Source organism: Pituophis catenifer, unplaced genomic scaffold (genome assembly GCF_029215685.1).
Source record: "Pituophis catenifer annectens isolate HBS135680 unplaced genomic scaffold, rPitCat1.0.hap2 SCAF_16, whole genome shotgun sequence".
In the NCBI taxonomy this organism is placed as follows: Eukaryota; Metazoa; Chordata; class Lepidosauria; order Squamata; family Colubridae; genus Pituophis; species Pituophis catenifer.
In genome coordinates this window covers 14,845,335-14,860,503 of record NW_027256896.1, presented here as the reverse complement: position 1 = coordinate 14,860,503, position 15,169 = coordinate 14,845,335, and the positions used below count along the sequence as shown (strand labels likewise).

Sequence of the window (15,169 nt, the reverse complement as noted above, 5' to 3'; positions counted from 1 at the left end):
TGTGCGAGGGGAACCATTACTACATAGGAGGTGGTTGATGGACCAATAGCAGATCCCACCTCATCCCCTGCACACCCTGTTCCTATTCTCCCCATTTTTATACAGTAATTTTAATCATAATTTATATTTTTATTGCTACTATACCCATCCTCCTTTTTTATGGCCCTGTAATCCCTTAATTTGGGGTAGAGTGGATGGAGTTGAGCGTTTACTGATCAGATGCCCTTTTCCTACGCCACATGGAGTTCACAGCAAATATTTTTTCTTTGTGTGCCCTAGGAGAGAAATATCTACCACTATCTACTCTCAACTTTCTGAGTGGGAGGCCACCACACTGTTCTCTGTCTGTCCCTCCCTCCCTCCCTCCCTCCTTCTGTCTCTGTCTCTGTCTCTGTCTCTGTCTCTCGTTTTATTGTAAGCCACCCAGAGTCACCTTGTGGTGAGATGGAGGGCGGCAGACAAAACTAACAAATAAATACATAGGTCTTTGATAGTCTGGCATCATGCCATTCAGCTGACACCTTTATTCTCTCTGCTTGTTTAAAAATAAGCACTCAGAAGGTGGACCACTGGCCTTTTTTCTCTTGAGATAACCACACCATGCTTTGTTCTCTTTCTCCAGTCAACATTGGTGTTGGAGAACCTGATTTCATTTTGGGGCAGCTGTATCGTCTCTCATCAGCCCAGGCTCCCGAAGTAGCAAAATCGTGGGCTGCTCTAGCTAGCTGGGCTTACAGATGGGGCCGAAAGGTGGTTGACAATGCCAGGTAAATCCAGTTCTTTAAATTGATGTGTGCTGTGAATACGTCTCAAGAAGTGGTGGAATTCAACTTTTTTTACTACCAGTTCTGAGGGCGTGGCAGGGAAAGGATACTGCAAAATCCCCATTCCTTCCCCACTCCTGGGGGAAGGATATTGCAAAATCTCCATTCCCACCCCACTCTGGGGGTCAGCCAGAGATTGTATTTGCTGGTTCTCCGAACTACTCAAAATTTCCGCTACCGGTTCTCCAGAACCTGTCAGAACCTGCTCAATTTCATCCCTGGTCTCAAGTTAATAACTTTCTGTAAATGGACTTCAAGTGGAATCAGTATAAGCCTGTCTTGTCTAAAGCAGGGAATGGTAATTGAATAAGCAGACTGAACAGTAGGATATTTGGGGAAAAAAATAGTTCTGGCAAAGCTGTGTTAGCACCACAGCTAACACAGCTGTGTTTCCAACTTTTGGAAAAATTCTTTGATGTTACAGTCAAGGAGGTGTGCGCTTGCTGCAAGGAGAAAAATCTGAAGTTCAAAGCCTACTTCCAGAAAATATTGCAGAAGACGACAGAGAGAAAATCTACAACATTCTTGGACAGGCAGTCTGCCGGCCTGCTGGGATTCAGGTTAGTCTAAAATTTGCAGCTGAATAATGGTTGAAAAGTCAGATACGGTACTGCCCTTGGTTACAGACTTAGAGCTGATTAACAGTTTTATATATGGATCTGCTAAATGTTAATCAAAAGGCCAATGTTACTAGATCACTGTTGCATGGGTATTTCTTTATATAACTTATTTGAGGGCCATGCTCTCTTGTATAATCAGAAAGGAACAAGATATGGTACTTAAAGTATTGAAAATGTAAAAGATGTCACTTTGGTGTAAATCAAGGGACACCATGAACCTACCTAAAACTGGCTTGCTTTAAAAATTACCCTTGACTGAAATATGACAAAGAAAGTTTTTATTTGCCAACTTGTGATCTGCTTTTGGTGTTACCCGGGGGAGTAATCTTTACATTAAATCTCCCTTCAGGATGAGGATATAACCCTTCAGATTGCAGAGAATGAAGACAATGAGGAAGACGATATGGTGGACGTGATCTGGCGCCAGTTGTTGACAAGTTGCCCCTGGCTCTTGGACCTGGAAGAGAACTCAACAGAGGGACTCATCAAAGTGTGGAGGAAAGTTGTAGACAGGATCTTCAGCCTTTATAAACTTTCCTGTAGTGCCTATTTTACTTTCCTGAAACTTAATGCTGGCCAGGTAGGCAATTGTGCATTTTGATCAGTTTGCCAAGAGAGCTGTTAAGCCGCCGAGGTTGTAAAAAGAACTGTTCTCTCAGCAGAGCTGGTTTCCTCTTTTGGCCCTGTAGGTTCCTCTGGATGAAGACGATCCCAGATTGCACCTCAGGAATATTTCAGAACAGAGCACTGATGATGTCATCGTAATGGCCACCTTGAGGTTGTTAAGGCTGCTTGTGAAACATGCCGGGGAACTGAGGCAGTATCTCGAGCACGGACTGGAAACGACTCCTACAGCTCCATGGCGAGGTATGGACATTTTTAGCAGTTCAGAATTCTATTTTCTTCGTTTCTTTTCAAGCTGTTTGAGAGAAATAAAACCGACTTGAATTAATAGGCTACAATTAATTGATTGTAATTATCCCCATACTGATTATCTTTGCATTTCATGGGGCTAAATTTTGAACATGGTAGACCTGGTAAAAATACAGTTTTCCTCCCTTCCTTAAGGAACTTAAGGAATTTTATTCATTTGTTAAATTTATATGCTGCCTATCTCATTGTTGACTATTGAATTGAGTGTTTTCTTTTGTGATATTGTGGGATACTTCACAATTGTGTGTCCATTTCTTACCCTGGGCTTCACAGCTTCATGGTACAGAAGTGGAATCTTTTGTGTATTTGGAACTCAAAAGATATTTTCTTGACAGGGTGTGAAAGTGTATGATAAATATAGAATACGAGTGAGACAATATTGCTAAAAAGGCCAATGAATTTTACAGATATATCAACCAAAATACACGTTTCAAAATATTGGCTATATTCTGCCTTGTTTTGAGTTCACCCCTTAAGAGGTCTGCACAGACTGGCTTCTGCTGGGCAAGATAGCTATTTGCAGTAGCACTTCTAGCTTACAAGCATTTTCACGCTTGAGCTGTAAGACAGTCTAGGACGGTGCATGTGCTAACAAGAGATTATACTCAGTAGCAGGTTTTTCAAGGCAGTAAGACTTAATTGCAGTTTTAAGTGGTCAAACGCAAAAACAACAAATCTTTTGGTTGTGGCATGCCAATCAATTCTTTACGCTGTCTGCTTTTTGTCTTCGTAAAGGCATCATTCCTCAACTCTTCTCGCGTCTAAATCACCCGGAAGTATATGTTCGACAGAGCATTTGCAACCTTCTCTGCCGAGTAGCCCAAGATTCTCCTCACCTCATCCTGTACCCTGCAATTGTTGGCACTATTTCTCTGAGCAGCGAATCTCAAGCCTCAGGTATATTTGATTCGTTATCTTTTGAAATGCCTCATTTCTCTAGGTCGTTTAATCTTTTAGCCATGTTGCAAGTCTTTTTGCCAGCAAATGGTACGTATTGCAGGCATTGTATCTATTTCACAATGTTTCTTTAAATGCCACAGCATCTTGCTAGGGCAGGGGTCCCTAACCGGAACTGGGCTGCACAAGCAAGTAAAGTTTCATCTGCACATGTGCCGGATCTAGGTAGTCTGTGAAATTACGCCCCCCCCTTGGCGCCCCCCCTCCCCATGCCAGAGAACCTGTACTCAGCACAAAACACATTATCTTGGAAATTCTGACGTGAGCAGGACATAATAATAATAATAATAATAATAATAATAATAATTTTATTTCTATACCGCCCTTCTCCCGAAGGACTCAGGGCGGTGTACAGCCTATTTAAAAACACAAACAAAACAATGATATAAAATTTAAAATAATTAAATAAATGGCTCAAATTTAAAACCCCAATAAATTTAAATACCCCAATTTAAAACTATTGTATTGATAGTCCGGCCTGGCGGAACAACAGGGTCTTCAATGCGCAGCGAAACACCCGGAGGTCAGATATCTTACGAATTTCCGGGGGCAGTTCATTCCACAGGGCTGGGGCTCCCACAGAGAAGGCCCTCCCCCTGGGCGTCGCCAGCCGACATAACTTGGCTGACGGCACCCTGAGGAGACCCTCTCTGTGGGAACGAACTGGTCGGTGGGAGGCTATTGGTGGCAGAAGACGGTCTCGGAGGTACCCGGGTCCTATGCCATGGAGCGCTTTAAAGGTGGTAACCAACACCTTGAATCGCACCCGGAAGACCACCGGGAGCCAGTGCAGCTCGCGCAGGAGGGGTGTCACATGGGCATAACGGGTTGCGCCCATAACCACCCGCGCGGCCGCATTCTGGACCAGCTGGAGCTTCCGAGTGCTCTTCAAGGGGAGCCCCATGTAGAGAGCATTACAATAGTCCAACCGGGAAGTAACAAGGGCATGAGTGACCGTGCGCAGGGCGTCCCGATCCAGAAAGGGCTGCAACTGGCGAATCAGGCGAACCTGATAAAAGGCCCCCCTGGCCACGGCCGTCATATGCTCTTCTAAAGAGCATCTCTTATTGATGCTGTGTCACTCTTACGGCAGTTCTTCCCCGTCTATTCAAAAGGTCCCCCCCCCCTTTCTGAAGAATAGACATCTAAGAATAAGAAAGCTGTCAGGCCTGGAAGCCATCTTTTGCATTGGATCTTCAGGCCTGCCACATTTAGTGCTGTGGAAAACTGGGAGGGGCGGATTGTATGGAGCAGGGGAGGTATCTAGCCATAATAACATTCTTTTCTCTGAGAGTCAAGGACGTCCTGCCCTGCACCTGGAATGCTGTGACTGGGAGGCATCTCCAGTTGGGACAGTGCATTGATTGGACCTTGTGATGGACATGGGGGTGCAGGGGGAAAGGGACTTGGACTTTTCTATGGGTGGAGAAAACCTGGAAGCTTTCAGATTCGGGTTTTCCCAGATGTGCCAGTATGACATCTCTAATAAAATGGAATTTTGAGGAACCTGTAGCCTCGGGAGTCTTCTTTCATTGGGGGGTGTTACTTGGAACCCTAACAAAAGCCCCATTTTATAAGCATGGCTTCCTTTGTAGGTGATCTCCCAGACACATACCGTGTTTCCCCGAAAATAAGACCCCATCTTACATTTTTTTGAACCCTGAAATAAGCACTTGGCCTTATTGCCATGCGCTCAAAAGCCCGATTGGGCTTATTATCAAGGGATGTCTTATTTTGGGGGAAACAGGGTACACATACACAAATTTGCCTTATGCCAGATTTCATAAATAGAGCAAATTGTACAGGTAGTCCTCACCTTATGACTGACCTGAAAAGGAGCACGTATGACTCAGATGTAAAGTTCTGACGGTTAAGTCCCCTTCTGCAGTCAGGCTCCATTATGGTTGTATGTTGAGGACTACCCGTATTGATATTCTGTTGGAAAAATGGCATCACCCCTGCGGGTGAACACTGATTGTGGCTCAGATCCACCATAGCTTATCTTTATGTTGGACCAATATGGTCTTACACTAGTCTGAGGATGTGTAGATAATCTAACCAAGTTAAGTCTGGCTGTCTCTGGTCGGCTTTTGGATTTTGGCCTAGTAAGGCTTAACCCTCTTTTCTCTTGAAAACCTAGGGAGCAAATTCCCCTCGGCAATCCCTACCTTTTTGGGCAACATTCAAGGGGAAGAACTGCTGGGCAGTGAGTGTGATGGGGCAAGCCCTCCAGCTTCTCAAGAGAGCCTAAAGGATGAGGCCAAACTGGGCTTAAATGAAGACCAGGCAATGATGCAAGACTGCTATAGCAAAATTGTCGAGAAACTGTCAGCGGCAAACCCAACAATGGTGTTACAGGTATAGTTTCTGTCTTACTTTTGCTGCTTGTGTTTAATTCCATGCTTTAACAGTTCTGGCTTAAAGCAGGAAGGAATCAGTGTTCTTTACCTCTGGGAAAAAGAGCCTTGGGAAATCCATTTCTGCCTTCTGATCTAGGCTTCCCCAGCAGCACCAAGCCAAGTCCTCGTCCCGATAAACCCCCTTTATTTAATTTAACAGTGAATTTAACATTCAAGATAGTTCACAATTACCGACCTTTATCAGGCTTGGAGAGTGGCCAGGCCGATATATTTCAGACACCACAATACTTGGCAAGAATGCAGGAATGAAGTAATTGTCTCCTGCAAACTTCCCTCCCCTTTCGCTCCTCTATTATTCCCTATGGGAGGGGCCCTTCATTGTCCTCCTGTGGTTTTACTCCCAAGTTGACCCTTGTTCTTTAGCTGTTTCCTTCGTCTGGCAACTCTGTGCATGCGCACACTGGGAACAGGCTCCAGCTGTTCATCTGCCCCACTGATCTCCGACTCCGAAGGCAGCTGATAACTGGCATACGGCCCTGGCCCCCTCTCTGCCTCCGACACAGAGCCCTCATCAGAGCTTTCCCCAGACTCCAGGACTGGCCCATGTTCTTCCCCAACCTCCTCACTGTCCGAATCTGCTGCCAGATCCGCTGGTGGGCCACAACAGTACCATTAAAAGAAACTTTTGCATTGATGTCAATCTAGGTTCAAATGCTTGTAGCCGAGCTGCGCCGAGTCACCGTTCTCTGGGACGAACTTTGGCTGGGTGTCCTTTTGCAGCAACACATGTACGTCCTCAGGCGGATTCAGCAACTGGAAGATGAAGTGAAGAGAGTCCAGAATAACAACACCTTACGCAAGTAAGCTTTCTCTCCCAATGCACAAGATGACGCGCTGCCTCCTGAAATGTCCTCTGAGAAATTAGTTGGATAGTTTCTCAAAGAACTTTTAGCAAAAAGAAAACCTTCCGAGTTTCATACTTTTCCCTGAAAACAGGATGCTCTACTTCCCAAATTTGCAGACAGGTTAACTGTAAATCATAAGAGACGTTGACATCTGTACAAAAAGTCCATAGTCTCTTCTGCATACAGGTAGTTCTCAACGTATGGCTTTAATTGAGCCCTGAATTACTGTTGTACATTAAGTGGGTCACCACAAAGACCGAGCCTATGTTATGACCTTTGTTGTGAATCCATTTTCCACAACGGGTGATTGTCAGCTGTCCAACTAGTGAGCCCAAAATAAGGAAACTTCAGGAGCTTTGAAATCACAAAAGTAAAACTTTTATCTGATACACCATTTTGGTACTGAAGAAATAAAACCAGCTCTTGTTTTCCCGGGCAAAGGCTTGCTTAATTTAAACAGTAGCTTCCCTTTCTCCCACCTCTGAGTGATCACATTGTCTAATTATGAGACATCCTTTTGTTATGGGAACAGTCCATCTCTTTCTCTAGCACCTGCAGTGGTGACCTTGATGGTTTCCAGGCTCTCATGATCTGTGCACAGCTTCTCAGCATTCCATTCCATCCTTCCCTGTCCTCCAGTTCATTGGCGAGTTGAAAAGTGATAAAGAGTTTGGAAAAAGCAAAGTGGTTCAGTCTTGACAGTAGTTTTGCCAGAAACAAAAGCCTAAATTTGGAGTCATGTGAACACAGGATGCTGCAAACCATAAATGAGGGTTAGTTGCTGAGCATGGGACCTTGTCATCACATGTCCTTGGATGGGGCCAAGCTGTCGAAACTTTGAATCTGGGTTACAAGTAATCCTGGGGACATCTGTCCTAACTTTGAAAGATCACTAAGTGACCAATCATAAGTCGAGGACTACCTGTGCCTTTTTATGACTAGGTAGAAATTAAGGCTCAGCTTTTTTTTTCCAGATTTGTAACAGAATGCTAATAAAAACTGGACAATTTTTAGGGGGGGGGAAATGGTGCCAATAATATCAGTTGTTCTTCAAACCAAGGGACAGTTTCCCCTAATTGCTCTTTGTTTCTCTCCTCTTCCTTTAAGAGAGGAAAAAATAGCCATCATGCGCGAAAAGCATACAGCCTTAATGAAACCCATCGTGTTTGCTCTGGAACACGTGCAGAGCATCACAGCCGCTCCCACCGAAACGCCCCACGAGAAGTGGTTTCAGGATAATTACGGGGATGCCATTGAAAACGCCTTGGAAAAGCTAAAGAATCCTTCGAATCCCGCAAAGCCGGGAAGCAGCTGGATCCCTTTCAAAGAGGTAGGGTTTTTTCACTCCCTGCTTATTTAGTTGACGTTGAAGCAACTTCACTATGTGTGCCTTAGATCAATGGTTCCCAACCTTTCGGGCACCAGGGACCGGTTCTGCAGAGAGAGGTTTTTCTGTGGACCGGAGGTGGCATGGTTTCGTGTGCTGCCTGCATCCCACGGATGGGGCTTTGCTTGTTTGTGCGGCCTGGTTGCTGCTACGCCATGGACCGGGGACCCCTGAATTAGATAATTGGGTGGGGATACAACAGAGTATCAAGGAGTTCATTCTTGATTTGCAAAGTTTGGTGTTGCATCCCTCTCCAAGTGAATTCTGATTCCCAAGAAGAGGGTACTTGGAAAGCTGACTAACGTAATCCATAGATCCCAAGATAAAGCTTCAGATCAAGTGAAATTCTCCCTATATCATGAGACAAAACATTTTTTTAAAATGGTTCCTTTATAGAATGTAGAGTTAATACATCAACTGGAATAGTTCAACATATTGGATCTTTTCCTGTGCGCTGCTCCCACTATCCATGGATGGGAGTTAATGCTTCAGCCTTTGGCAAACAACTGAGTGTTCTTTAAGACAAAAAAGACCTTCCCCAGGGACTTCCCCTTTTCCCTTTGCCTAGCCACACCCCCAGTCCCATGATCCCCAGTCTTCGCTCAGTTGTTTGGCAACGCTGAAGTGTTCTCCGGGAGCTCCTGCCTTAAGGTATTGGTTTCCCTTATTCCTGGGGTTTTTCTTTGAATTTTCTTCACCCTTCCTCAGGGGCGTTTAGGACTTTATTTTATTTTTGAGTATCCTTTTCCCTCGGGGTCTTCCTTTTATTTTAGCTTTTTTCGTCGAAATTTGACTTCGCTGAAGCGCCGCTCGCAACAGCGCTGATCAGCTGGGCGCCGGATCGGAAAGCCGAGCCGCCCACGCTGCTCATTTGCACACGGCGCCAAATTCAAAACTGCTTGAAGCCCCAGCCTCACTGAAGCAACCAGCAGCTGTGCGGGGCATAGAGAAGAGCGAGCGGCTCGGATCCACGCCGCTCGAGCCGAACAAGGCAGCGTGCAGCCGCGGTCCGCCCGGCTAGCCCTGCCAGCCGCCGCCGCGCTACAGGAAGGCCGAACCACAGCGCAATCAGGCACGGCAGCTGGCTGGACCCTCGGGCCTCCAGCATAAGACCGTAGCCGGCGGGGGGGGCACCCAAGCCAGCACCACGTGGCGCCCGCCATCTTGGATTCCACGCGGGCCGCCATTTTGGGAACAGAGGCCTCCACCGACCCCTAGAGGCTCTTCTACGCCCTCCCTCTAGGGCGGTACCACAAAAAAAAAAAAAAAAAAAAAAAAAAAAAAAAAAAAGAAAGAAAGAAAAAAGGGTTAGCTGGTGAGACCTTCGGGCTCCCAGCTGCCACCTCCCAATCTAAGGCGCAGAGCGGTCAAGCCTCACCAGCACAACACCTGGCTTGGAGATTGCGGGCACAAACGGAGAGGGGTGGTCTTGCTCCCAACAATTGGCCATGTCTGACCCCCCTTTTTCCTCGGATCCAGAACTGGACTTAAGCCCGCCTCGCAAGGGGGCTAAGTCCTCCAAGAAGAGCGCCCGGAAACGGTCTGAAGGTACTGACCGCAGATCTAAATCCGGAAAGGGGCTGACTTTCCAGGACAAGGATGCCCAAAGACGCCATGAGGCGCTAGAGCGGCAGTGCGCTAAAGCCCAGAGGGCACTGGAGTTGTCACCTAACAAGGGGCCAGGGCCAGAGAGCACGGCTGCTACCACACCCAGAGAGGCAGACCCAGCTCCGGTCTCCTGGACGGAGTTGGCCCAGACCCCGGTGACCCCGACTGTAATGGAGAGAGGGACCCAACAGGACGGAACCCCCACCCCCGTACGGGGCGGGCCAGCACCTCTCTCCCCGGCAGGGCCGTCTCGGGTCCCGGGCGTAGGAGCGCAAGGGGCATCACCACCGCCCACACAGTTGGATTTCCAAGCCATGTTCTCCACGGCATTATCATCCTTCCTAGCCGCCAGTTGGCAGCAGGCGGTACCTCCTCCGCAGCCGGCACAGGTCCAGGGACCACACCAACAGATCCAGAACAAGTCCCGCGCCCCCGCAGCACCAGAATCCTCCTCTGAGGAGTCAGACCAAGAAGACGAGGCCCCTGAGGACGTCGAGTTCTCAGAAGACGAAGGGCTGAACCCGGACACACCAGTCTTCTCCGGGCTTTTTCGACCGTCACTATTTAGGTCGCTCCTCCACAAGGCGAGACTCACAACTAACCTGGGTATGCCGGGGGATGTAGAACCAACCCCGCCCTCTACAGCGGGGCCACACGATGCCCTTTTCAAGTCGTCTAAACAGGAGAAGGACTACATCCCCTGTCCTCAACTATTTTCTGACGTCATCCAAAATGCTTGGGGGCAACCAGCTTCTCAAACTACACCAAGTAGCCTAGACAAGAAACTTTACTGCTCAGCCCCTGAACTAGAGGACCTGCTACTCCTCCCGACGGTGGACCAACCGGTCGCAGCACTATCATCCCCATCACTAGTTTCCTCAGAGGCACTGGATGGGCTCAAGGCGGAGGAGAAGAGGACGGAGTGGGCCTTCCGTAAAGCACATCAGGCAGTGGCCTGGGCAATCAGAACATCCACAGCCACGTCCTTTTTCAATAGAGCGGCCCTCATCTGGCTTCGCCAGATGCAAGAAAGACTCCCTTCAGACGACACCCGGCTGCACCAAGACATCAATAAGATTATAGCAGCCACCGAGTACGCATCAGATGCCTCCCTGAACTCAGCAAAGTTCGCTTCAAGGGCTCTAGCCTCCACCGTTACGGCAAGGAGGCTGTTCTGGCTCCGCCCCTGGAAGGCGGACCTCAAAGCCAAATGGAAGCTGGCCGCAGCTCCCTACAAGGCTCCCAACCTATTTGGAGCAGCCCTGGATCCTGTCCTAGTCGAGGACAAGGACAAGAGGAAGATTTTGCCATCGGCTTACCGCCGCCACGAACGGAGATACTCACCTTACCCGGTCCAACAGCCCTTTCGCCCCAGCTCAGGGCCCAGGGGGTCCTTCTCACAACGCTCCAATTACCTGGGAGGTGACAGATCACAAGATAGACAACATTTCCGAGACCGGGGCAGGAATCAACAATCCAGAAGACCCTTCCGGGGGGCAGGCTTCAAACCCACCAGAAGAGGCAAGTGACTCCAGGACCAAGGGGCCCATAGGGGGAAGACTGCTTCTCTTCCACCAGCAATGGGCCCGGTCAACATCGGACTCGTGGGTAAGGCGCACCACCTCATTTGGACTATCAATAGAATTTGTAGGTGCGCCGCCGCAACGATTTGTGCGGTGCCCTGTCCCACAGTCCTCCGAACTGCGGGCCCTGATGATACAAGAACTGACCCACCTTCAGGAGGTCAGAGCTATAGAGACAGTACCACCGGCCCTCCAGGGCTCCGGGTTCTACTCGAGCCTATTCCTTGTCCCCAAGAACTCGGGGGGATGGAGAGCCATCTTAAACCTAAAAAGGCTGAATCTGTCTGTGCGATACCACAGGTTCAAAATGCACTCACTACAGTCAATCCTAACGGGGGTGAGACGGGGGGACCTCCTCCAGTCAGTCGATCTTCGGGAGGCCTACCTTCACGTACCCATTCACCCGGACCACAGACAGTTCCTGAGGTTCGAGTACGGCGGGCAGCACTTCCAGTATCGGGCCATGCCCTTCGGACTGTCGTCGGCACCCCGCACCTTCACCAAACTGGTGGCGGTGGTAGCAGCCAAGCTCCGGGCCATCCCGGTCCGAGTCCTCTGCTACTTAGACGACATCCTGATACTCTCGTCAACTCACGACCAGGCAGTCAGGGACCGACACCTAGTCCTCGAGACGTTCCAAACCCACGGATTCACTATCAATCTCGAGAAAAGCCAACTTTATCCATCCTCTCGAATCCTGCACCTAGGGGCAGTGATAGATTCCTCCAGAGGCCAGGTCTTTCTTTCACCAGACAGGGTCCAGAATCTCCAACAACTGGCCATCCGAGTCCAGGCAGGGAGGAGGGCCTCCCTCCTACAACTATCATGCCTGCTGGGGAAGATGGTTTCCTGCTTCGGCATCGTTCCGTGGGCACGCAAACACTCGAGGGCCCTCCAGTGGTTCCTGCTTCCCTTTCAACGCTCGGGGAGGGCAAACTCGAAGCGCAAGGTTACCCTCACCCCCAAGGTGAGACGCTCTCTCAAATGGTGGACATCCAGCACACTCTCCAAGGGGTCAGAGTTCCTAGACCCGGACAGACTGATCCTCACCACGGATGCGAGCCTGCGGGGGTGGGGAGCACACCTGCACAACGGGGTGGCACAGGGCCAGTGGTCCAGGGTCGAGCAGCACAGCAGCATCAACCTGCTGGAACTCCGGGCGATCAGATTAGCACTGCGCCACTTCCAGGCCACGGTGCAGGGCCGGCACGTGCTGGTCCTGACGGACAACATCTCGGCCAAGGCGCACGTGAACAGAGAGGGAGGCACGAGATCCCGCTCCCTGATGTTGGAATCAGAGGCCCTATTCGAGTGGGCGGAGAAACACCTGCTATCGATCAACGCAGACCACATTTCGGGGTCGGCCAATGTAAGAGCAGACTGGCTCAGTCGAACAACAATAGACCAGGCAGAATGGCAACTCCACCCTCGCCTCTTCAGCAAGCTCACCGCCAGGTTCGGGAGGCCAGTGTTGGACCTGTTTGCCTCTCCAACCAACACCCAGCTCCCCCGGTTCGTGTCACGCTACCCGACGCCACAAGCAGAGGACCACGACGCTCTACACTGCAGGTGGCCAGCGGGCCTCCTTTACGCGTTCCCGCCAATCCCGTTGATCCCACGCCTGGTTCGAAAATTGCTGGCAGAGAAGGCCAATCTACTCCTGGTGGCCCCAAACTGGCCCCGAAGGCCGTGGTTCGCCGACCTGGTGGCCCTGTCGGTGGAACAACCGTGGGTGATCCCACCACATCAGGTGGTACTGTGCCAGGGCGAGGTCAACCATCCAGATCCTCAGTGGCTTCAATTAGCCGTCTGGCACTTGAGCGGGTCATCCTGAAAAAAGACAACTTACCTGATAGCGTCGTCAGCACCATTCAGGCAGCCAGACGCCCGTCAACAACTCGTATTTACGAGGCGACATGGAGGGCTTTCTGCAGCTGGAGTTCCGGTCACCACGTGGACCCCACCTCAGCATCAGTTCAGGACATTCTAAGCTTCCTACAAGCCGGGTTAGACAAAGGGCTGGCCCCAGCTACCCTAAGGCGTCAGACGGCAGCTCTATCAACCGTCATATCCTGTGCACCTTACCAGACTCTATCACACCACCCACGTATCAGAGGGTTCCTCCATGGGGCTACGAACCTCCACCCGCCGACGGTGCACCGTTACCCAACCTGGGACCTGTCCCTAGTCTTACAGGCCCTAACGGGCCCTCCCTTCGAACCTCTGGCTTCCGTCAACCTCAAACACTTGACCTTCAAGGTGACTTTCCTACTAGCAATCACCTCAGCGAGGCGAGTCTCAGAGCTAGCGGCTCTGTCCATCCGTAGGGACCTCTGCATCTTTAGAGAGTCCTCGGTGGTCCTCCGTCTAGACCCGACTTTCATCCCAAAAGTGAACTCCTGGTTCCACCGGGCACAGGAACTTACCCTACCGGACTTCTGCCCGGCGCCAAAAGACCACAGGGAGAGAAGGTGGCACACCCTGGACGTCCGGCGAGCGATCCGGACGTACATAAATAGAACGGCGCCCTTCCGACGCACTGAAGCTCTCTTGGTCTCGTTCAACCCGGCCTCCATGGGCCAGAAGATCTCGTCCCCCACGGTCAGCAGATGGATCAGAGCCTGCATTGCCTTAGCTTATGACGTAAGCTCCAAGCCGCTACCGCACAACATTCTTCCCCACTCCACTAGAAGTGCGGCCACGTCAGCAGCCTGGGCTACGCAGGCTTCAGTAGCGGATATCTGCAGAGCGGCAACCTGGTCCTCGTTGTCGCCCTTCATCCGGCACTACAAGATAGACGCTTATGATTCAGCCGAAGCGGCATTCGGCCGCCGGGTACTCCAACGAGTGGTGACCGGAGAGAACTCTGTGGGCAGTCAGCCCCCCGCCCTAGGGGTTTAAGCTTGGGTATATCCCATCCATGGATAGTGGGAGCAGCGCACAGGAAAATGGACGTTGTCTTACCTGAACGTCCCTTTTCTGGGCGCTGCGTACACTATCCATTCCCGCCCGTATCTATGGGCTGCCTGCCCGACTGTAGAGGGCTGTTTTCCGTTATGCAGTTAGCCACGTTGTTTTAGTTTAGTTAATAAAGTTATGAGTGTTACTACACCACTAGTTGTCATTGATCCTTCTTTTACGCCACATCTTCGCTCAGACTGGGGATCATGGGACTGGGGGTGTGGCTAGGCAAAGGGAAAAGGGGAAGTCCCTGGGGAAGGTCTTTTTTGTCTTAAAGAACACTCAGTTGTTTGCCAAAGGCTGAAGCATTAACTCCCATCCATGGATAGTGTACGCAGCGCCCAGAAAAGGGACGTTCAGGTAAGACAACGTCCATTTTCCCCCCCTTCTTTTTAATAATTTATTTATCTCCAAAGTTAAAATATAAAATTGGGAAAGAAAAAACAAAACAAACAAACATCAAATGCTGACAGTGAAAAAAAAAATATGTGTACAAAATAATAACGGAATAAGGAAAGGGACCTTGGAGGTCTTCTAGTCCAACCCCGTGCTCATAACGGACCTTTCCTTAAAAAAACAGGTGATGCTCAACCTTCAACAGAGAGCCCAGAAGCGGGCCAGCTACATTTTGCGCCTAGAGGAGATCAGCCCCTGGCTGGCTGCCATGACCAACACGGAGATAGCTCTCCCCGGAGAAGTGTCTGCCAGAGACACCGTCACCATACACAGCGTAGGAAGCACGATCACCATTCTGCCAACCAAAACCAAACCGAAGAAGCTCCTGTTTCTGGGCTCTGATGGGAAAAACTACCCGTATCTTTTCAAAGGTAAGGCTTTTAGGGCTAAGGAATTATTTTAGCCCTGAGGTAGTGACTAGAGATGCCAGAGTTCTCTTAGTCTGTTCTGACCTAGGCTTCCCAAAAGCACGAAGCAGACTCCTTGTCCCAACAAAACCCCTTTTTATTAAGCTAATATGAATTCCTCTCATTCACATCCAGCAACGTCCCGGCAAACAGTCTTTCCAGGGTGAA

The 15,169-nt window shown here is 49.7% G+C and overlaps 1 protein-coding gene across 1 annotated transcript in view; it reads left to right on the top strand.

Moving 5' to 3' along the window:
• SMG1 (SMG1 nonsense mediated mRNA decay associated PI3K related kinase) overlaps positions 1–15,169 on the top strand; it is a 76,332-nt gene that overhangs the window by 34,949 nt on the left and 26,214 nt on the right. The window contains exons 32-40 of the mRNA XM_070955270.1: positions 623–767; positions 1,249–1,384; positions 1,794–2,024; positions 2,134–2,311; positions 3,113–3,274; positions 5,475–5,692; positions 6,400–6,554; positions 7,707–7,929; positions 14,719–14,965. Coding sequence (XP_070811371.1) covers positions 623–767; positions 1,249–1,384; positions 1,794–2,024; positions 2,134–2,311; positions 3,113–3,274; positions 5,475–5,692; positions 6,400–6,554; positions 7,707–7,929; positions 14,719–14,965 — 1,695 coding nt within the window. The remainder of the gene's footprint in view (positions 1–622; positions 768–1,248; positions 1,385–1,793; positions 2,025–2,133; positions 2,312–3,112; positions 3,275–5,474; positions 5,693–6,399; positions 6,555–7,706; positions 7,930–14,718; positions 14,966–15,169) is intronic.